Source organism: Maylandia zebra, linkage group LG18 (assembly GCF_041146795.1).
Source record: "Maylandia zebra isolate NMK-2024a linkage group LG18, Mzebra_GT3a, whole genome shotgun sequence".
In the NCBI taxonomy this organism is placed as follows: Eukaryota; Metazoa; Chordata; class Actinopteri; order Cichliformes; family Cichlidae; genus Maylandia; species Maylandia zebra.
Window position 1 is genome coordinate 23,212,257 of NC_135184.1, and position 23,693 is coordinate 23,235,949.

Consider the following 23,693-nt stretch of genomic DNA (forward strand, 5'->3'; position numbering starts at 1 on the left):
AAGATATTTCACCGCAAAAGTGATGTGGTCCGCTGCGGTAACTTCGAGTCACATTATTTTGTGTAAGTAAATCAGAGGAGGGCTGATCGATCTGCATCCACTCATAAAAAGGGGCCACGTGTGATTGTGCTAGTTGTGCTGAATAGCCCAAATAGAAAAACGGTACCGAATCAATAGAAACTAATGTCTTTGGGCCTTTCTTTATTCCGACCAGCGAGTGCGAAGATGGATTATTTCAATCATCGTTTACGTACATTTTATAGACACTTTTGTCAGGATATGTGCGGAGTCGAATCTACCTCAGCATGATGGATAGAAGAGATTATGTTCTTTTTATTTTACACTGTGGGATTAAATCACTTAAATTATATATTAGGTGCGCTGATCAGTTCCATCGGAAGAACTTTAGCTCCCCCTGGCGGTGAAAATAGGTAAATGCAAACAGTTGACGGAGTATTCCCCAGTGCCTTCATGATCCTTTTTCTATAAAAGTTATACACAAAGCGACCACTTCATTGAGTACGCCTTGCTAGCACTGGACTCCCTTAATTCCTCATTGCACAGATTCAACAAGGCGCTGGAAACATTCCTCGGAGACTTTGATCTATTTTCCCCAGAAACCAGTTTGAGGTGATCTGAACTTTGTGACTTGGTCCTGCAGCCACCAGCACATGGGTACAATGTGATCATAAAGGGATGGACATGATCAGTAACAATACTCAGGCTGTGGTGTTTAAATAATGCACAGCCTGAGTCATCCAGAAAATATCCCCCACACCTTTACATGCGATTACATTACAGCCAGAATCATCCATACAAAGCAGGATTGATCCATACTTTCATGTTGTTGTTGTTGTTGTTGTTTTTGCCAAATTCTTACACTGCCATCTGAATGTTTTCTACAATCCTCTAACGTCCAGTTTTGATGAGTCCTTGTGAACTATTGCCTCAGTTTTCAGGAGTGGTGGTAAAAAGTGCTTGAGTTATTTTTACCCCCCCTGCAGTCTGGCCATTCTCCTCTGACACCAAACAAGGCATTTTCTTCCAGAGAACCGCCACTCACTGGATATTTTCTTTTTCCAGAGAATTCTCTGTGAACCCGAGAGATGGGTGTGCAGGAAAACCCTAGTAGATCGGTAGTTTCTGAAATACTCAGATCAAAATCATGTAAATCACCTTCCTTCTCCATTCGCATGCTCGGTTTGAACTTTAGCAGGTAGTCTTGATCATGTCTACATACCTAAATGAATTAATTTGCTGCCATGTGATTCGCTAATTAGATATTTTTGTTTACAAAACTGAACACGTTTCCTCCCCCCCCCCCAAAACAAGACATTCAAACAAGAATGGGAATATTTTTAAGCTAATATTTTTGAAGTGGTGCATATAATCACCTGCCTAATATCATGTAGTTTCCCCTTCAAGAGGCCCAAAGAGTTCTGACCTATCACCTGTTGTTCCAGGATAATATAATCCAAAGACAACAGAAACATCCACATGAATGAAAGCGTCCCACGACAGATGCTTTTTGGAGTTAGTACAAGAAATTTAACAAAAAACAAAACAATAGATACAGGTTTAGTTGCAAATGAATGTTTATTTAATTTTGCTTTAAAAAACAAAAACAAACATTTTCATGACTGAACTGGAAAAGAACAAGCTTCAAGCTGGGTTTTCAGTAAACCCAACTTGAGTCTGCATTCTGACCGAGCACACAGGCTAGAGACAATAAATTGCATTCAGCCTTTGAAATTAGAGGTAACAAAATGTAAATGTTTGCACTGTTTGTCCAGTTGTCTGAAGAAAAACAGCTAGTTAGTGTTTTTAGGAAAAACATGGGATGTTAAAATTGATTAGCATGTTTTGATTTGTTTTGTTTAATTAGGGGGAGGGGCTGCAACTCAGTGGAGACTAAATATCAATAAGTTACAACACTTCAGTTTGCCTCTGAAATGATGCTGCAACTCAAATGAGGGAAATGAGTGTTCAAGAACACAATGCATCAATTATTAGATTTTCTTTTCTTTTAACTGGAGAAAAATACTTTGGGGAAAAGCACAGTGCTTTGTTAAACTTGACATAATTCTGTATGCAAGGGAAATTCTGATTAAAGCTTAAACACAATTTGAAAGATAATAAGTGCCAAATTTTACCAAAAGGTCATCTTTTCGTGAACCTCTTCAAGTGGTCAGTTAAACGGGCAACTTCACAGTCTCACCAATAAACCTTTCCCGTAACAAAATTTGTAATCATCCTACGCAGCAATGGTACCATCACAGAAAGATGATTCCAGTTTTTAAGCTCACAATAAATTAACTTCCATTTTTATATTCTTAAAAAAAAAAAAAAAAAAAAAAAAAAAAAAAAACTGAGGAGAACCAAACAAAATCTGATAGAAGGTACGAAACAATGTAAACAGACCAAATGACAGAAACATCCAAACGTTGCAAACTGGAACACTTTGATGGAGGACAAAACAATACTGTGGCTCATATGCTTACATTTTGTATTGGTTGAGCAGCTTTTGGAAACTACATGTAAGCGCGACAGCTTACAGCAACACACAAACACAAGAAAAATCAGTCAAGCAACATCAATATTCATGTCAAAGCCATGAAAACAATCATTTGCTAATGCAAACTACAGCATGATCAGAAACGGGTCTAAGGGTGGGGAAAAAAAGGAAAAAAAATTTGATATGCATACACAGTATCTATATTATTTACAAACATGTGGACATCCTTCACAACTACAGACAACTCTTAACTGTACAATAGATCTGCTCTAGGAACAGTTGCGCAAAATACCATTTTGATATACAGTAATACTTTTTTTCCCTTTACAATGTACAAGTTTAACCTGTCCACACAATAAAAATGCAAAGCACAAGCCTAAAAGGCCACAAAAGTGCATGTTATCGGGTCGGTTGGAAGCCACTGGAAGCAAGCACTGGAATGAAAGTGGGAATGAAAGCTCCCAGTATCATAAAGGAGATTCTCCGTACTCCAAACCAGTGTCTTGCAGGATTAATAGTTAGTGGAGGGAGATCTGGAGTAGTTATTATTTATTATACATGCAGGCGCAAAGGCCTGCAAATGCACGGACACACAGATCATGTAAATTGTTCAAACACACACACACAAACATAAAGACACACTCACGTACAAACAGGCTATGGGGTGATAAAACTCCATCACTCTGCTCCGACTCCAATATTTCCCCGAACCGTCACATTATATTCAAGTAGCAACGCTAATAGAAGATACTTGGTACCTTTTGTTGCGTTGCATGCTTCACATCAGAAACAGGACACGTTGGTCTCGTGTTTTTATCCAAGATTTTTAAGCCCTAAGCAGTGACCGGAGACAAAAGTTGGCCTTGGAAACAATCGGATTTCAATTTTTACCAAATAGTGCACTAGTAAGACCGCCTAAGACTAAAAACTCACAATTTCAAAGAAAGTGATCCCAATCAACACCCAGATTTATCGTGTTTATACCTTTGCCCATGCTTCATGCCCCTAACAAGTTAAATAATTTCAGCTGGGTGGTAGTTGTGAACAACGACGATACAAACAAGCGACACTGAAACGGTGAAGGCCACCTTCAGCAAAAACATGTCACCACCAGGCACTGCGTCACAGAGGAATAAAACACTGAATGGAGGCCAGCGTTTTGACATAGTCTTCATCAACACTGACTAGTGTCACAGTCACGTGCTCAAGTGACAGTCACTATCACAAGCTCATCATTGTGTTTCATTGTATTTGGCCAGTTTCTGCATGGCTGTGTGTGAGATTCAGGCCCTCTAGGGGACATAGGAGGAGAATGCTTGAAGCCACGCTCTCTGTAGTGCAACAGTGTGTGGCTCAGGGGACGTCTTTACATCATACGAACTTTCCTTCTAACATTCTGCCTCAGCTGCTAGTCAGTTAATCGTACCGGGGTATCACAGCACTAAGGCAAGTGCAGACTAAACATACCAAACAGAGATTTTTGGATTACTCAAAGTGACCTACATTTAGTTTCCATCTGTCTTGTCAAGTTGAATTGCCTCCAAGCACTCTCCTCCCACGGTATCTCTACAAAAGTTTAAAAAAAAAAAAGAAGTTTATCTTCTGTCTAAAGAGAAGGATGCCAGCTAAATCCTTTCTGTTAAGTCCACTGAACACTGCATAAACTTTGAGTTGACACAAGGTGCCAAACTGTTTCTGTGGCTTCCCTGTCAGTGCCTCCGCACTTCTGGCCATGTTACCTCCTCTGCCAACATTACTCTATATCCGTTTCAGCAGTCTAACAAAGGGAGCTGGTGGGGATGATGCCGATATGGTCCTGTCTCTTTCTTCATCTTTTTTCCATTTGTCATTTTCTGGTCCACACGAGTGTCTTCGGGTTTCCTTTAATCTTCATTTTGACGTTTCATAGCCACTGTTTCCAGCAAAAGGTCATCTTTCTCAGTCACTTAACGGTCTCCATGTTTAAACAGAGCAGAGACATTCACGATAGGCTAACAGCCAAGTAGATAGACCACCACCTCATATGTGCACATCATGATGGCCGTGTTGGGAATCTGTCTGACGAGATGAGTGGTTAGGCCGCGGTACAGCGCCCGGTATCCCTCTTCCTTGGGTACTGTGAGCAGAGTGTGGAAGAAGGAGCGGTACTTGCTGCCTTCCTCTCGTAGTCGTGTGCGGATCACCTCTGCAATTAGAGAAGAAGAAGAAACTTGAGTTACATATTCTACTGGCTACTGGCTCTGTCAGGCTTTGCCTCTGAGTGTTGTGTAATTTCCCATTCATGAGACACACCAAGTTGAATTTCTCCAAAGTTAAGACAGGATACTAATGATTTCCAATCTAATACGTTTCACCTATCCTTTAAAAATACTAATAATGTTCCATTTGTACCAACAAATGGCAAGAAAAAACTAAACCAGTTATCAGACTAACTACAGTCTAAATCTTGTCCAAGTACAGAAAAGCCTTATATTTATTTCTACATTTTGCGATAGAGCTTCATGTTTATTGTGCAACAATTACAAAATATAAATAATCCACAACATTGCACTCAGCTTTGGCATAACATGTTTTTTCTGAATGAGTCCCTGGTGCCGTACAGTGGGGCAAAAAAGTATTTAGTCAGCCACCGATTGTGCAAGTTCCCCACTTAAAATGATGACAGAGGTCAGTAATTTGCACCAGAGGTACACTTCAACTGTGAGAGACAGAATGTGAAAAGAAAAAAAAAAAAAAAAAAAAAATCCATGAATTCACATGGTAGGATTTGTAAAGAATTTATTCGTAAATTAGGGTGGAAAATAAGTATTTGGTCACCTCAAACAAGGAAAATCTCTGGCTCTCACAGACCTGTAACGTCTTCTGTAAGAAGCTTTTCTGTCCCCCACTCGTTACCTGTATGAATGGCACCTGTTTGAACTCATCTGTATAAAAGACACCTGTCCACAGCCTCAAACAGTCAGACTCCAAACTTCGCCATGGCCAAGACCAAAGAGCTTTCGAAGGACACCAGGAAAAGTATTGTAGACCTGCACCAGACTGGGAAGAGTGAATCTACAATAGGCAAGCAGCTTGGTGTGAAAAAATCAACTGTGGGAGCAATCATCAGAAAATGGAAGACATACAAGACCACTGATAATCTCCCTCGATCTGGGGCTCCACGCAAGATCTCATCCCGTGGGGTCAAAATGATCATGAGAACGGTGAGCAAAGATCCCAGAACCACACGGGGGGACCTGGTGAATGACCTGCAGAGAGCTGGGACCAAAGTAACCAAGGTCACCATCAGTAACACACTACAACGGCAGGGAATCAAATCCCGCAGTGCCAGACGTGTTCCGCTGCTGAAGCCAGTGCATGTCCAGGCCCGTCTGAAGTTTGCCAGAGAGCACGTGGATGATACAGCAGAGGATTGGGAGAATGTCATGTGGTCAGATGAAACCAAAGTAGAACTTTTTGGTATAAACTCAACTCGTCGTGTTTGGAGGAAGAAGAATACTGAGTTGCATCCCAAGAACACCATACCTACTGTGAAGCATGAGGGTGGAAACATCATGCTATGGGGTTGTTTTTCTGCCAAGGGGACAGGACGACTGATCCGTGTTAAGGACAGAATGAATGGGGCCATGTATCGTGAGATTTTGAGCCAAAACCTCCTTCCATCAGTGAGAACTTTGAAGATGAAACGAGGCTGGGTCTTCCAACATGACAATGATCCAAAACACACCGCCCGGGCAACAAAGGAGTGGCTCCGTAAGAAGCATTTGAAAGTCCTGGAGTGGCCTAGCCAGTCTCCAGACCTCAACCCCATAGAAAATCTGTGGCGGGAGTTGAAAGTCCGTGTTGCTCGGCGACAGCCCCAAAACATCACTGCTCTCGAGAAGATCTGCATGGAGGAATGGGCCAAAATACCAGCTACTGTGTGTGCAAACCTGGTAAAGACCTATAGTAAACGTTTGACCTCTGTTATTGCCAACAAAGGTTATGTTACAAAGTATTGAGTTGTATTTTTGTTATTGACCAAATACTTATTTTCCACCCTGATTTACGAATAAATTCTTTACAAATCCTACCATGTGGATTCATGGATTTTTTTTTTTTCACATTCTGTCTCTCACAGTTGAAGTGTACCTCTGGTGCAAATTACTGACCTCTGTCATCATTTTAGGTGGGGGAACTTGCACAATCGGTGGCTGACTAAATACTTTTTTGCCCCACTGTATATAACCATCCAATATTAGTCCAAGACTGAAAATAATTCCCAGTGACCACAGCTTTTGCCCCCTGTTTGAGTAATGGTACAGACTGCATGTTTAATTTACAGCATGTTAAAAACAGGGTTCTTATTTTGGTTCCAACAACTGGAAACTATTTAAAATAAAAGAACTAAAAACATAAATAGATAATTAACTTTATGCATTTGTTATTTACACATCCGCCTCAGTTGTAAGTGCTGAAATTTACTGAACTAAAAGTCTGCCCTCGGGATCCATTTGTAAAGATTACTTCTTTGCTGGGAATAAATATTCTTAAGGCTGAACCACAAACAGTAGCTGTGTCCCAAAACCTAGGTCACATCCTTCGGAGGCTGTGAAATAGGACTGTCTAGCCTTCAGATTTGTGTCACCGCTGTCTCGGTGGAGTTTAATACACTCAGCCGTCTGCTCCTTGCTATCTAAAATATAACAGGGCACTGCCGTAAATTCTTGACCATCTCATACTTCTGTTTAATCAGTTTTCTGTTTGTTTGTTTATTCAGCTGTGTGAAAACTCCAGAGGAACCCACCCGAGGGATTAATAAAGTTTATACGTTTTTATAAGTTTTATTTAACCCCCGGCTAGCTATCGATCTGGTGGGTAACAGAGATCTCCAAAAATGTCAGAGCACTTTTGCAAATATGTGATGTCTTGATAAACCAAGCAGATATTTGAGGTTTACACAGCTACATTCTCGCCTGAAAATATGTTAAAAGTTTATTTTGTGACCCAGAAAGAGTAATAAGAGTAATATTAAAACTAGCTGCCGCCATATTTGGAAACTGGAACTGGCTGGGCTGCGCGATGAACGAAGGATACAGCCGACCCATCCTTCAAATCTGGGGAAAAGGAGGACGCATTTGTCAGCCGCATTCGGAGGAGTCTACGAATTGGGACAGCCTTCGTTGCGTCGCTGTGACATAATTGGTCTACAATTGCGGCCTCAGGAGGATGCAGCCTATGTTTTGGGACACAGCTAGTATGAGGAAGGGTACAATAGAAGTATTAAATATTAAGACCTTTATCCTTTGACTACAACATATGAAAGTGAGTGAGAAGATTACCATGAGGATAGGCGATGGAGGTGGCACAGGTCTTGGAGGTGGCAGCTGCAAGCATCATCCCCACAAAGTCAGAGGCATCTTTGACAGATTCCTCCTCTTCGTCCATGCTGGCCTGAGCCTTGTACTCAAGCCATTTTCGCTTGATAGTTTCATAGATGACAAAATGGATAACAGTCTCAGAGATGCCAGCGTATGAGGCTGACATACCTCTGTAGAAACCTCGTAAGCCATCCATCTGGTACACTCGTCGTATGCACTCAAAAGCACTCATACGCCGCTCGCCACGATTCCTGCCATCACACAGACACTTTCAATTAAAATTAAATAACTTTTAGAATAATTTACTCTCATTAGTTTAACAACGCATTTTTCCATCATTTTTACACTTATCAGAAAAATCCTCCTCACCTGGAGTCCAGCTGCAGACGGGTTTTAATCAGCCAGATGGGATTGGTGGCTGTGATGGCGGTGAACCCTGGCAAATTTAGAAGAGGTCAGAGGTTCAGACACAGGCAGAGACACTCATTGTAAGAACACATTAAAATAAACTAGATTAAGCTACACGGTACAAATACAGTGAGAAAGCACTTCAGGAAACAGGATCAACTGGCTGAGGTGTTTAAATGAATCTCATTACAAGTCTTACGTAAAATACATCGATATCATTAATTCAGACAACAGTATAACAATTAAATCTGAATTTTTTAAAAATATTTTGAGTTACAGACACAAAAAACATCTAATCTGTTAACTTATTGATCCTCTTCATATGAAATGCTACTCAAGTGTATATAAACAACAGGTAAACAGTTCTCCTTTTGAAGTAAAAGATCTCAGATAACAGTGCATGAAGGCAGCAGCTTTCAGCTATGACTGTCTAGATATTTTTTTTATGTATGGATCTGGATAAAAACTAACTGCAAACAGCAGCAAATGTAGGCAAGCAGCAAACTCATTTTAGGCCTTTACATGTGGCTGATAAATGAATAAGAGTTTGTAATTAGAACTTATCCTCAAACGTTTTTATTAACATAGCATTACACACATCACCTTAATCAGTGTTTACAAACAAATCTACCCATACAGAAATAAACATCACAACACAATAGGTTTGACCCTTAGCTTTGATTAGTCTCTAGATTTTCTACAATGGTTAGCAATGCTCATTTAGTCTTGGTCCCTAAAAACACACGTTCTTTATATTTATTCTAATATGAACCAGTGGTTAACTTGACTGGACACTACAGACAGGTTGTAGGCCATATACTAGCACAGCTAGCACAACTACCGCATAGTGAAGAAAAATGTTGTCTAAAGGAGATTCTTTAATTATTTACTAGTGGAAAGTCACTGCTAGGAAGTCTAAAGTGTAACCGTTACTTTTTAATCGTGGTGAGTAAACCCTGTTTCACTATCTGCCTGCCAACACACTTGGTAGATGTTAGCTTAATTTGTAACTGATCGCAACTATTCTTGATCAGTAGAAATGCTAGATAATGTACAGTAAAGCAAAGCTTGCTGTGTATAGTATAAAGCTAATTAATCTGCACTTTGTATCATTACGAAATGACACAAAGTCTCTTTAAAAGTCTGTGCTAAACGGATGTACCAGTGAGAAGTAAAACATGGCCTTTTGCAGAAAACAGCTAAGACCAGGGCAAGGCTATGAAGAGACCTCAGTCACGTCTAGTGTATCGATGCAGCAGAGACCTATGTTAAGGCAACTGCATGAAGAAGAAAGGATTACACAGGTCTGTTGAAGAGAAGAGGAGAACAAAAGGAGGAAGAAGAAAAAAAGGAGGAAGTAGAATGAAGTAGCTTCTATGGCGTGTACTCACGAGGGAGGGGCAAAGCTCCTCCAGCTCCTCCCCGCTGCAGCTAGTAGCCTGCAGATATGGGGGGCTCAGATGGCGGGGATGTCCCACCCAATCACGCAGGGGTGAAAGCTTTACAGTAAAGCCCTAAAATAGACACAGGCTTTTCTGTACCACAGTCACACACAAGCAGCAGTCACATCCACCCCAAATCCCACCAACCACCCACATCAACCCACTTTCTGAAGTAGATGGAGAAGAGATGGGGGGTGAAGGACTCATACCACCCCCCATCTTTCACCAAACTATGATCCCAACTCTGTGCCCCAACCCGTATAATTTACCCATCTTTAAACTGCTTTAATTTGTGTTACATTTTTATTACTTTTACTTTATCCCCACTTTTTGCAGTAAAGAAGACGACTAATCAGAGGCCCAAACCAATCCAAGCCTCCAGCTCTATCTCATGAGAGCAAGCTAAAAATCACAAGAACACAAAGACATAAAAAAAATAAACTGGAGAGGTATTCCTTATAACCATTGAGCCAATATCAGTTTTTAACCTAAACTCCTTGTCTGAAAATAAAAGAGGCCGGTGGAAATGCTAACCTTGCCGTTCAGTGTAACAGACTCAAACACTTTATGTGACAGGGATAAAGAGAATGAAGAAACTTTGTATGAATATGTGATAAGAATGAAGTGACTGATGACAATGAAATAATGGATGGAAATCAAAAGGACAATCCTTAACTTACAGATGTGGTGTGCTAGCATAATACACTCGATATTTCAACCACAACGCAGAATGTGTGCATGAATATGGGTGACAGGAGAAAGACCACCAGGACTTTATTTCCAGCTTTTACCTCGATGAGGAAACGGCGCATGCTATACCAGCGGGAGTGCATTAAGTCACCATTTACTTCAATGACACAGAGCAGTTAATCTTTAGTCTAAAACTGTATCAACTCACAATATTTGACTATTTGTTCAAGTGTTAAATTTCTAACAACATAATAATGATTATATTTTATGTAAATTTAAAAACAAAAAGTGTGTTCTTGGGCTCAGCAGGCCACCAGGCACATGGAAACGCTGCCGCATGTTGTATATTATGATCCTTCAATACTCAAATAATCCCTGTGCAATTTTTCCTGAGGGGTTTGACCTACATTCAGGGACAGCAGCATGCTTTAGATTAACTGCTGAAGTCTAAAGCTGTTCTTCCACACATGCACTGCAGCCGTGAAGTTTTGTAGAACAAAAATATCACAGTCGACTCCCACAAATATCAGGTAGACCACACTAAGAATTACAGTAGTGAGAGTGCTTATGAAGCAGATCATATGAGTTCATATGTTAAAATAGCTTAAGTAAAGAAATGGGATTTGAATCCATACAAAAAGTTCCCATTGCAGGAGCAGTGAAGCTATAAAAGACATCGACTTCACAAAGTTAGTTTATAAAACTGAGCACGAATTCACAGCATCAGTATCAATTAACTGTCCCTGAGGTTTTGGCATTGACCACCGCATTAAATCTATTACTGATAAGCACTGATAATCTTAGAGACAATAAAGATGAAAAAGCGAGAGAGGGATACGTTTAGTATCATAGCAAAACATTTGTGTAGTGACACAACAAATTGTCCACATTAAAACATCTGAAATTTTTAAAGCTAGTTTTTAAGCACTTGCGTGGTAACAGTCAGACTGTATTTATATCCTTACCTGCATTTCTTTGAGATTTACAAGAGAAATTTATGCAACTGTTATAAGTATGAAAAAGACTAAACACCAAGGTCCATCTCTTTCTATGTGCGTTGATGTGTTCCCGTTTTATCACTTACATGTGTATGTTTTCACTGCATTTTATCCACAATAATGAATTTATCTTTAAGTGGTGCCAATACTGATGGGGTTAAACTGCTAAGGCAATTAACTGTCTTCAGGAAATTCAACTAATTTAACAAGTAAACACATGAAATGTGAAAATACCATCAGTCCAGTTCTCCTTGGAAAGAAATGACTGAAGCACTCAGTGTTGATGAATGATGACAAAACACAAAATGAAAAACACACCGAGTGCAGCCTTCTGTGGCAGTGACAAGGTTAGCATTTCGTTTGTGCTGACAACAAAAACTGTCATTACTTTAGCTTTAATGTATTGATGAAACACGTTAAAAGGGGAGGGGGAGGTGTGTGTTAAGATTAAGGAATAATAAACTTCATCATGAATCTAAAACTACACACCAGCAGCAAACACCTGCTGTAAGCAATGCTAATACCATTAAAAATGAATAACCATTATGAATTTAATTAGAAAAATCACCATGGTTTTCATCATACCAGTGTAAAGAAATGGGGTGCTACCTGACGTGTCCGCCCGAGTGCCAGGGGCCCCGGTTGACCTTTGGGGGCCGTGTTCTCTTCTCTATACACACACAGAGCAAAGGGGAGGGGGGCCCAGACCACACTGTTTAAGTAACAACTGGGATGTTAAACCATTTACAGTGTCCTCTGGAGAGGCCTCAAAATTAAAGAATTTAAAAAACAGAAAACAAAAAAAAGAGAGGAAAAAAGGGCGAGGAGGGGATTCAAAACAAAAAACTTTAACGAAGTACATGAGGGACAGCGGGGCTAAGAGAAGAGGAAAGCACAACCCAAACTTTGAGGACCGTAACATTTTTCTCTTTTGTATAACAGATAAAACCAAATACAGATCAGCAGTTAGGGAATTGCAGCCTGAAATGTTTCATCTGGTATGGGTACATGAAATTCTGGCACTGCTGATATCAGGATTTGTCTCCTCAACTATTCGGGGACTATCAAGGCTACCATGGAGAGATAAGATACTGCATTATCGGCCCAGTTTAGTTACAGAAAGGATTGTTTGCAAAGAAGCTGATATGTAATAAAAGATGTGATAAGAACCTTTCACCTCTTACAGATTCAAGGTCCCCTTAAAGTAGAGGATGAACTCTGAAATATTGTAGAAACTGCAGTATTTAAGACATGAATAACTCATCGCGACATACACAATAATCAAGGTTATTTCGATCCCAAGAGGCTTAAATTGTGCTTTCTGATAAATCAATGATTGTTTATATTAATATTTCTATACAAGAAATAGCTAAGTAATGCCGACTTAAAAACAGACATTATCAGTTAGCTTTAGCATGCGTCAGGTCTGGGGGAAGGGTGGTGTCTGGGATACTTAAATTGTACAAAATAAAAAAAATAATGAAAGTTGTTTGATAGAGAAAAACTAAATAATTCTTTTTTCTTTCTTTTTTTTTATAAATAAAACCCATCAGTAAGAAACACTGCCCAGGCAGACTGACAAACAGTCAGACAGGCAGATAAAAAAGACAGACAGACAGAAAGGGGGAGGGGAAGGAGCAATCATTACCTGCCATCCCAGCCGACACCATATGCACCTGGGTAGAGTCTGGCTCCAGCACTCCATTAAGCTTCTCCTTGGCTGTCGAGTAGGCCGCAAAGTATATCGCCCTGTGTGACGATTAAAACGGAAGAGAGAGAGAACTTTAATTACTAAAAGACTCAGGAAAGGAAAGAAGTTAATGACGTGTCCAGGGAGTAAATATAAAACAAAAGCATACTAGCTGTGACTGTACCTGCAGAGCTATTTAATGTGTAAATGATTAACAAGTTAGCTATATTAAGTACAAACACATCATTTCAGTTGCACAAAATTAAATACTGCCCAAACTGAACATGGGGAACATGCAGTAAATTCAGCTAATTTTAAAACTATACAACACTATAAATAAAATCGGTGTTTTAAATTCTTGTGCTCCATTTAAAATGTCATTATACACATTTGTGAAGCTAGTTCTCGCACATAAAAACCACAGAACAAAAATGTCATGCTTTAGAAACAGATTTTTCCTCCCATGATTCTAGCTGCTCTTCTATAAATGAAATCATAGGATTTAATCAACACTGACTGGAATTAAACTCCGTGACCTCTGCTCTCAGCCCTCGTTCTGGATTTGAGAGCATGCATGCAAAATGTAATCACGCTGCTCTGCAGACGAATGATATGATTGGCTCTGAAAGCATGTATGCAGCTCACGAGCAAAGAGAGATTTTCGTGGTGCAAGCTGTGTAGAAATCGGGTCGAGTGTGTTGTTAATGAACGCCAGCAGCATGCCCGGTGGACTGTTGAGTGTCAGAGGCTTTGCAGCATCAGAGTGTCGTTTCGTAAATATCACAGCAGACAACAGCGCTGGAGTTCACACCTCCGCCTGCTGATAAATAAAGTAATAAGATGTTTCATTCAATTATACTAAAGTCGCTTGTTACAATTCTGCATATACAATTATTTTGTCGGACACTAATGGTGGCATTTTGATCAGTGTATTGTTTGTACTGTGAGCACTAATGAATCTGGCTGCTCTGAATAATGAGAGCAGCTCATAAATCCATTTTAAATTATTTATACTAACATTTCACCACGTTACAGCCAATGTAATTTGTTTTAAAATGCATCCTAATATGCTTCTCTACATTAATGGTTATGAATGAAAACAAAGTGAATAAAATTAGCTAAAAGCTATTCTTTATTCCCACAAAACACAAAGCAGTGGAACCCTAAAAATGGTTTCTTGAGGTAGTTTTTTTAATTTATTTTTATATATGGGTTAACTATTAACCACCATGTTTCCTGTTGTCATATCCTGTCTATAAAGCAGTGGAAAACCACATAATTTGCCAGCGAGTTCATCAGGTTCACCTCTTATGTGATAACATCCTCCTATAGCACTACTTCCTATAGCTGTCATGGCCAGCCATTTCAGTACAACAACACAGGACTGACAGACACAGATGCACTGGATGGACCTAAAGGGCAGACAAAGAGTGAAAGACCCACGAGAAGAGAAAGAGTATCATGAAATCATGACACAGACGATACGTAAAACTAACCAGAAAAGGAAGAAGACGTCGGCGGTGACACAGCAGTAACTACAGAGAACTAGAACGATCAGGGAGGGATTATACATAAACACAACTGCCTTAATTTAGAAACCTCATTTTAACAACAGCAGTGGCTGTCACATGATGAAAGCGTAACAGCTGGCCGGCGTCTGCTGCTGCTGCTTCACGGGAATTTGATTGACTGCATCCAGACGTTAGGGCAGATAAGCTAAGAATTAGGGAACCTTCTCATTTCCGCACAGATTTGAAGCACAGATTTCCATTGTGCTGCTGCTGTGATTGAGAGAAGTTTACATGCACATTCCTGGTCTTCCATTATTTCAGACATTCCTCAGTGTGAAAGCAACTGAATTACAGTCCTGTACTTTGTCTCACTTACTGCTTACATACTTATTAAATTGCAACATTTCAGTCAAACGAACCCTTATAAGGAGAAGCAGCTCGAGCTCAGCATACGTACAGTGTGCATTTATATACACAGGTAATGAGCACCTTGCATCCATGTGCATCAGCACTTGTATTCATAGGACCACAAATACCTCAGTAACATAAATCTGATGCTAGAGTAATTATAATGTCATATTTGATGAATAGCTTTTTTACTTTTTGTCCATTTTGAGTTTTTCGTATTGCTTTTTTCAGTTAGTTTCTAGGTTTTCATGTTTCTGTTTATATCGACTAAAAATATGTAGCTTTAGTTTTTATTTGCTGTTTATTTATTTGCGTTTAGTTTCCTTAAAACCAATAATGTGAAGGGTCAGGAGCAAAATGTCAGCACAACATAAACAACACTTTGTTCAAGCAGCTAATTTAAAGTTGTGTAGGCATTCCAAGTCTCAATAAATAGAGGCGCCAAAGCCTCATGAGACCAGTTGTGTTGACGAATGTGACCACATTTTTAAAGCCTAAAAATAAAAAAGGTACATTCTGTATGTTTTAGTCCATTTTAGTTCGCTCTATGAGCACTCAAACCACTTCAGTTCTCATTCAGTCTAGTTTTATTTCCGTAGTTTTAGTCAACTATAACAAAACAGAAGGTAACATTCATCTAACATCTGTGAGGACAGAATACGTAAATCTGAATGCTACTTTTGAGAGTTTTTTTGAGAGCATATTATGCATGCACAATTAATCCCACTGCTCCTTTGTGTTATTGTATTTAAGCCTGAATGTGTTAAGACTTTGTGGTTTAAGCAAATAGAACAAACTGTAGAACATATGAAACTAAAGATCCAAGGTTGATGAAGCCAACTTTCTACATAATGTGACTGATCACAAATTAACATGGAAACAACACACTGATTATATTACATTTCAAAGTGGTCAGTAATTCTTTATAAAACAAGTGATGTATTAATTTCTAATGCCCTGCAACATAATTCATTCTTCATTTATACTTCCTTACTTTTCTTACTGTGTGGAACATTGAGGATTGACTTAAATGAGAATAAATTCAACAGTTCTGTTACAGTAAAAGAGCAAAGTCTGGTTACTATGATCACACTTAACCACAGTGTCTAAGGTCCCACATTATGTATTTTAATTATTCTGTTTATTTATTTAATGCTTAAAGCAATAAAATTGCCCAAGTAATTTCTTGCATTAAAACAAATGCTCTACAAATATGTTTGAGGGTTATATTTGAGAACATTGTGGTTTGTTTGTTGTCGTTTTCTTCTTCTACTTGGAAATGAGGGCAGCTTTACTGATAACAACATAGGCCAGGCATATCCAAGTGCCACTTCAGCCTGAGCCTGTTCATTCACTATTTGTTATAAAGGCTGCAGATTTTATATGAGCTGTTTTACACTGTGTAAAATGCAAGCCTGAATAAAATAAATAAATAAATATCAGGTCACTGTATATAATGTTCACACAACTGGGCAACACTACAGCTCACCTGAACAACCGGGGGAAATATGCTGAAGGGCACTGCAGTGGCTCAGGTTGGAGTCCACTCCAGACTATTTCCTGTGTGTCATTGCCCCATTCTCTCTTTGCTTTTGTGTCTCCTCTACACTGTACTGTCAAATAAAGTCTGCAAATACTAAAAAGAAATCTTTAAAGAAAAATGACTGCTGTTGAATGATATTTCAATACATCATTTTGAACAAAGTTGTACTTCAGTTTTTGACTTGGTCATAATGAGTTTGTTATGGCTGATAACACTGCAACGTTTTAATAAATCAACAAAAATCAAAAAACCTTATTTGCCTTTTGGATTCTGAGACTTTTGAATTTATGTGATGCTGATGAAGAACAACATCGGCCTGAAGTATATGTGACGCTACTAATACTACTGGTTGACAGGCAACCCATTCTCAGTAGACAGATTGAGGCACTTACTATCTGTATTTCAGCAGTAAATAAGACAGCACACAGGAGTTAAATTTAACAGCTCAGCTGCTGCCCATAATACAGCCTGAAGACTTTCCCCCAGAAACATTGTCTCATAGAGTTTGATTAAACATGTCAAAATAAATTACACAGGCATGCCTTTAACCCGATAGCAGGGCAGTGCTAGTGCGGATGATACTGCTGCTAGCTAACTGCTTCTTACGCAAAAAAAAAATAAAAAAAAATGAATTACTCATTCATGATGTTATGACACGCAAGATATGGAAGTGAAGGTTATTTCTCTTACTTTGGGCTCTGTTTCTGTGTTATTCCTAAAGAAATCGTAAAGCAGTTTTAACACACAACACTCCCACATTATTGCAGATAATACTGCACATACCTGGAAGGTGCCACACCTACAAGGTTAGGACCCAGTCCTCTGAAGAGTGAACGGGGTCCCTCTCTCTCTAGAATTAACCTGTCAAAAGAGCAAACATATGAGGAAATATTTCACTTTATAGTCAAAACACAACATGTACATTATTTAAACACTGGAGCATATTATACAGTGAATGGTTTAAAGATAACTCGTAATCTAAATTGTTTTCACATTTAATAACAGTTGTAAATTCATAATTACCACAAATCAGATTAAGCAGATTTGTTTCATGAAGTTAATTTAAACATGTTCAAAAAAAACATAAAAAAAAATAAAAAATCCAGCAATGAGAAAAAAAAAAAAAGACATAGCTCGGATCCTACTGGAAGAAGTTAATTAGCTAAAAATAATTCTATTTATAGACTTTGCCTTTCTGCCCCACTTATGTGATTTCCTCATTTTATTATTTCATTATTAATCATTATGTTATCTGATTCTTCATTATTTATAGCAAATGGCACATCCTCTAGAAAGAAATGGGTCTAAAACCAGACAACACACGTGATTTGGAGTGAAGGTGTCCTCCGCCCTAAAAGGGATCTTGGCATGCACCACACTGCACGTTGACCCACTTTGACGTGTGTCCTCCCACCCCCCTCGTTAGCTATGCTGCAGTTCGTGCTTTCATCCTTCTCCACTCTGTACCATGAAATAGTGTTGCTGTACTTCTGCTGCAAGATGCTGCTTATTTTGAAGACAACACAAGAAGTTGACTTATGTTGCCACAACACCGACACAGAGCCCAAAACAATGTCCACATGAGCTGCAATCTCTTAGTCAACTGTTATTAAACAAAATCCTGACAGGAGCACTGCCTGACAGCAGACTAACATCCCAGACCTACTGTCAGAACAAATCAATTTTTAGGCTCATTGTTAAAGAACGTTATAGCTAACCCCACTAGTGACAAAACAAAACCTAGGGAACTGCAAAAGTGCAAGATCAGCATGTTGCCTGTGTAGCCTGCCAATTATAAATACTCTAAATATAAAAAGCATTTTATATTCCTGTGATACAGAACCAAACATAAGAGGCTTGTCAAATATAAAGGTATTTACAAAATAACTAACGGCACCATTCAGCAGTGGAAAATTCCACACACTTATGCATTATGTAAGAGTGACATGCTCTCTGACATGCTCTTGTATAGCAGCTTGCCAGGGTACAATAATAGAGGTCCATATTTATAAAGGCAAGCTGAATATTTACTTGCTAATCCTGCAGTGGTTAATGGTCATTACAAGTAGCCACATCAGCTTTCAGCAGGTTCTAAGCAAATGCTGAGTTCCCCTCTACTCTCACTCTTACTTCATCTTTCTGACAAAATTCCACTCTGCCCAATGACAAGATGACTTACATTTATATTGAAGAAAAAAAAAAAAAAAAAAAACACCTAAAAAACATGAACCATTCTTTGTGGATATCTTACATAAGTTTCAGAGAGAAAGTATCAAAAACAACAAAAGAGCTATAAGGTCAACATGAGGTTTAAATTATTGATTTTGTCTACAGATGTCAAAGAAAATAACCACTGAAACCAAAATGTTTATCTTCTTGTCTCGGTTAAAGTTGCTCTCTAAAATAAACAAACAAACAATCCACCAAAAAACAAAAAAGGCACTAATAACAACAATAACATCTATTAAAATAAGAAAGAAAAAGAAGTGCATTGGCAATCCAAATAAACTCACTCCCCAGGAAAGCCCAAGCATTCCTGAAGAAAATATTTTCAATTTGGAGCAACTTGACATCAGTTTGCAACTTACAGTGCACATATTAAAGGAACTGTGCAACAAGAAAAATCTGTTATCAGTGTTTCTGAGCCATTTCATAGTTTTGTTTGTTATTGCAGTGATGCAACGTTCCAGTAAGGAGTCATTTTATTAGAAGAAAATAACTCATTACATTAAAGTTACAATAATATGAGACGCACACACAGACCTTTTAAATGTAAGCAGCCAGCTAATGGACAAAATAATACTTAAACCAAGAAAAGACAACATTGAAGCCACATCATAACTGTTTATAATGTTAATTTCAGTGGATATCAATTAGGCACAGCTAATCTTTCTCCTTACTTGAGGCAGTGCAGAGGCCCCGGCGGGGAAACACGGGCAACACTGGCTCCGTTGACTGTGCTGAGCTGAACCTCAGAGACGTAGAGTGTAACGGAAGAGGACTGCAGCCTGGTCTTCACCACTTCCAGAGGACAAGTTAAAATGGCGCCCACTGTACCACCGCATCTAGTAAAGAAGCAGCAAGTATTGAGAAAAAAGTGACAAAATAGAACAGAAGCAAGACCAGGAAAAAAGTTTGCTGTGGCACCAAATATGTCCCCCCCAAAAACAAAACAACAAAAACAGCAAAAATCAAGTTATACTGACATAAGCCGAGTCACTTGAAACACTAATCAACAGAAACACAATCTGTTGTTCCCAAATTATCTGTGAGCATGGGCACATACACACACCGTGACCTGGTTTTGTGATATCCAAGATACTGACATATGAAAACAAACAGCTGGTTTCATGATTCATTTCAGAAGAAACTGACCGCAGCTCATTTGCTGAGTTTTGCCACCTGAGAAGCCCAGAATAAGAAGTCATCAAATTAGATCGTTGTTTAGCTCACTTGATAAACATAAACAAAAACCAAGTTGGTCACAAATACAAAAAAAGTATATCCACTTTATATCATAACACATCAAGGTGTGCAAATATAACTGCATCACGACTGTTTTTTCCATCATACAAACATTTTTGGCGCCCACCAAACAGGTTTTGGCCTTCCCCCAAAGGAAAATCACCAGGCCTCTCAAAGTATTTAAATAAACACTATGTTTTTTAGTGTGAGGTTTAATTTAGTCAAACTTAGCCTATTTTTAGTCATCAAATGGGTTTGAAATTAATTAATTTACAGAGACCTTTTTGCACTAACCATGGGGATAAAGCGTGTTTATGTGCACACAAAACCAGGAAAAATCTTATGTGATATAAATTAGTGTATTATTTGATAATTCATACGCTATAGTGTCATTTTTGTTGATCCCCTCTGCATTCACCAAAGGCTCAGTGCTTTCCACATATAGACAAAGCTTCAAAACCAAACCACCGCACAGCTGAAAAGTGCTTCCTGGTGATTGCAGTTGCAAGTTATAGAACTCGGCTAAAGGTTACAGAAGCCATGGCAGTGTGGTAGTATATGTTGACATCCTGGCAATGAATTCCTCTTGCTGCCGTCTCTTTTGAGCAGCACCAGCTATATTTACCTTTCAAAAGACCAACCCACATTCATGCTCAGAGGCAGCGGTGACCCTTGGCCTACTTTCTCAGCAACACTGGCTGTTGCATGTGTGCCTCTCTAATGCGAGGCTGTGGGAGGCAGCACTAGGCTGAGGCCTCCAGCTCAAGTTTTTGGGTAAAGCTGATTCAAAGTCTCTTGGGTAGTTCTCAGATTTAAAAGCAATAACAAGAGACATAAAGAAGTGCTGTGGCATGGTGGGATCACCCATTCTGAAAGTCACAGACTAAATGGGAAGATTAAAAAAAATTAACAAGTGATCTAAAACTAAAGACAATGGATTAAAACAAAAATCTATACTGGGCCAATCCACTTAAATGTCACATTTGTGCTTTCATTGTCCTTAATGAACTGGTTGTCAGGCCTCTTTACACAACTATGAATCAGAAGGATTGCTTTACTACCATGTGAGCTTCAACTTTAAGATTTGAACTACAAAATTCAAATGCTCTGTTACATAATGAAAAGCAGCAGAGAAATTAAATTTCACCAGTAAGTTTCTCTTTAAACCATACTTCCACCCAGAGCCAGTAGTTACGCAACACAAACTTCAAAGTGTTTTCTTTTTTACATTTAATTAAGCCTTTTTTGATTAGATGGATATCTGCAAGACTGTAATCTAATGCTTTAACTGAACCGACAGAAAAATTGTGTGTGTGTGTGTGTGGGGGGGGGGGGGGGGGGGGGGGGGGGTGTCTCAGTATGGATTAGATGTAAATGTTCATTTCATTTGGGAATACAATAAAGAAATAATTTAATTGGATCCACATAGGTGAGCATTATGCAACTACTTCTTAAATTACAAAATAGCAGCAGAAAAATAAGCGTCAATGGCTGTTGTTGCAGATGCATTTGGTCAAGTCATTTAGAGAAAGCTACAACGAGCCCGGAAATGAATTCCACTTGTCATCAAAATAAAAGGCTCTCACTTGTGCAGAAACAGCCGGCATTTAAAGGACGATGAAATAAGAGGCAAGCTGCTCTGTGCTGTCTGGGAATAACGAGCTCGAATGCGCTTTCTGGCACATTCACATGAATGCTTTCCAGCGACACTGGTCATATTTTACAGGTTAACCGGAAGTTCAACTAGAACCGTTTTTGACAGTCGCGTACGCACAACCGCCAAGGTTGGAAGGGCACGCACGCGCTGCCTTAAAAAATAAAAAATAAATGGCGAGTTAGCTAGATAAAGCAGACGGGGGTCATGTTTCAAAATATATATTTCAAATTAGGTAACATTGATAGGGGAAACTGATGTGGCTTACCCTCCAGCGAACAAATGAACCAGTGTGTCCCTTTGGGTCATTCTTTAGCATACCCTGCCAAGCAGCGCAGGGTAGTCAAAAAACGGCTCTTTCCCCCGTCCCCTCCCGGTGCTCTTTGCCTCTGAGAGGATGCGCAAGTCCACAGACAAACGACGTCGACGACTAACCAGCGGTGGGGCGAGTCTCCGGTGATTCAGACTGCAGCGGGCCGACAAACCCCCCCTCTCCCTCTCCCTCAGCTAACTCAGGTCCCCCTCTGACGCAGATATTTTCTATCTTCGACAAAAACAGCGGGGAGGTGCGGGCTCACCAGGCTTCTTGCTGGCGGTAAAATATCTCAGGTCTAACAAACGGTTTTATAGCACATCCGCGGTCTCATCTCCTTTCATCGCTGCACCAAGAGGAAGAAGGAGGCAGAGCTCATAGTATGTACTGTACGACCATAGGCTGGAAGCACACGCTGCCATTGGCCACCCTGCACTTAACGTCACATTGTCTCCGCCTTGATCATGCACTGTTCACATGCTCAACACTGAATGAATCTGGACTGCGTGTTGCTGAAGTGCAGCCATCCAAAAGAGATCGTTTTCACAGTTTGTGCTCTAAACATTTCAGACGTATCTGCTTTTGTCTCATTGAACCTCTTCAAAGACAGACACTAGACCAAAATATGACAGACAAACACAATTATCAGCATAGAAACCCACCAGACAACCTACATGCAAATAATTTTACAATAATGTTTAATACCATATATATCCATATATAGTAATGGAGGGTCCTACACCAATGATACCAAGGTAGCTATACTTTATTATTGTTCAGTGTATTATTCCAACTTTGTTTTATTGATTTCAACAATGACATACAAAGTTAGCAACAGCAAAGTCACTCTTGATTTCAGAACAGTTGTATGTCCATTATACCCTCCAACCCCCCAACCCAAATTCTCCCCCTACCAGGTCCACACTAGACAAGACACTGCAGAGAACCAGTCTCTGCCCACACACACACACACACAAAAAAAACAACATCTCAGGACCCATACACATAACAAGCATAACCCCCAAAAAACAACAACCCCCCCCCCCCCCCCCCAAAAAAAGACAAACAAACAAACAAAAACAAACAAAGCAAAAACAGAGAAAACAAAAGCAGAGAAGGGACCAAACAAAACAAAAAGAAAAACAAATAGATAAGGTATAAATGAGATTTTAAAAAAAAACCAAAACATTATAATGTGGCTTCGCTCAGTTCACTTCAGACTCAGGAAGTAAAGTAATGGTGTCCACCAGCAAGAGAAATGATTTCCAGATTTTGTTAAATTGTTAAAATAGAACCTTTTAGAGAGAATCTAAGTTTTTCCAACTTTAAGTTAAAGAGTACATCTCTCACCCAATGATCATGAGTTGGGGGGTGGGGAAGCTTCCACTTCAACAGAACAAGCCTCCGAGCTAGTAAAGTGGTAAAGGCTTGGGCCTGTTTGAGGGGGCCAGATAAGTTCAAGTTGGGAGGAATGCCAAAAATTGCAGAGAGTGGGTTAGGAATTGTTCAGTGTATTAATTCACAGTGGTATAACTCTGCATGCCAGTTGGGTGACCTAAATCTTTTATTAATTAGACTCCATATTTGACTTGTAACATTTAATATGTAAAGTTTAGGTATATTAATTTTCAGCCATGCATGTACATCTATTCATGCAAATTGGCTAGTTCAATCACAGTCTTAGAGTGCTGGCTAC

The 23,693-nt window shown here is 39.3% G+C and overlaps 1 protein-coding gene across 1 annotated transcript; it reads right to left on the reverse strand.

Annotated features, from left to right (window-relative positions):
• Window positions 1-1,577: 1,577 nt before the first annotated feature.
• Window positions 1,578-22,370, reverse strand: slc25a36a (solute carrier family 25 member 36a). Its single transcript, XM_004542424.6, has 7 exons — window positions 21,953-22,370; window positions 19,466-19,630; window positions 17,349-17,426; window positions 13,062-13,162; window positions 8,245-8,311; window positions 7,837-8,126; window positions 1,578-4,700 (listed from the first exon to the last, which is right to left on the reverse strand). The coding sequence occupies exons 1-7, from the start codon at window positions 21,991-21,993 to the stop codon at window positions 4,507-4,509; spliced, it is 936 nt and encodes a 311-aa protein (XP_004542481.2). The 5' UTR covers window positions 21,994-22,370; the 3' UTR covers window positions 1,578-4,506.
• Window positions 22,371-23,693: the final 1,323 nt, after the last annotated feature.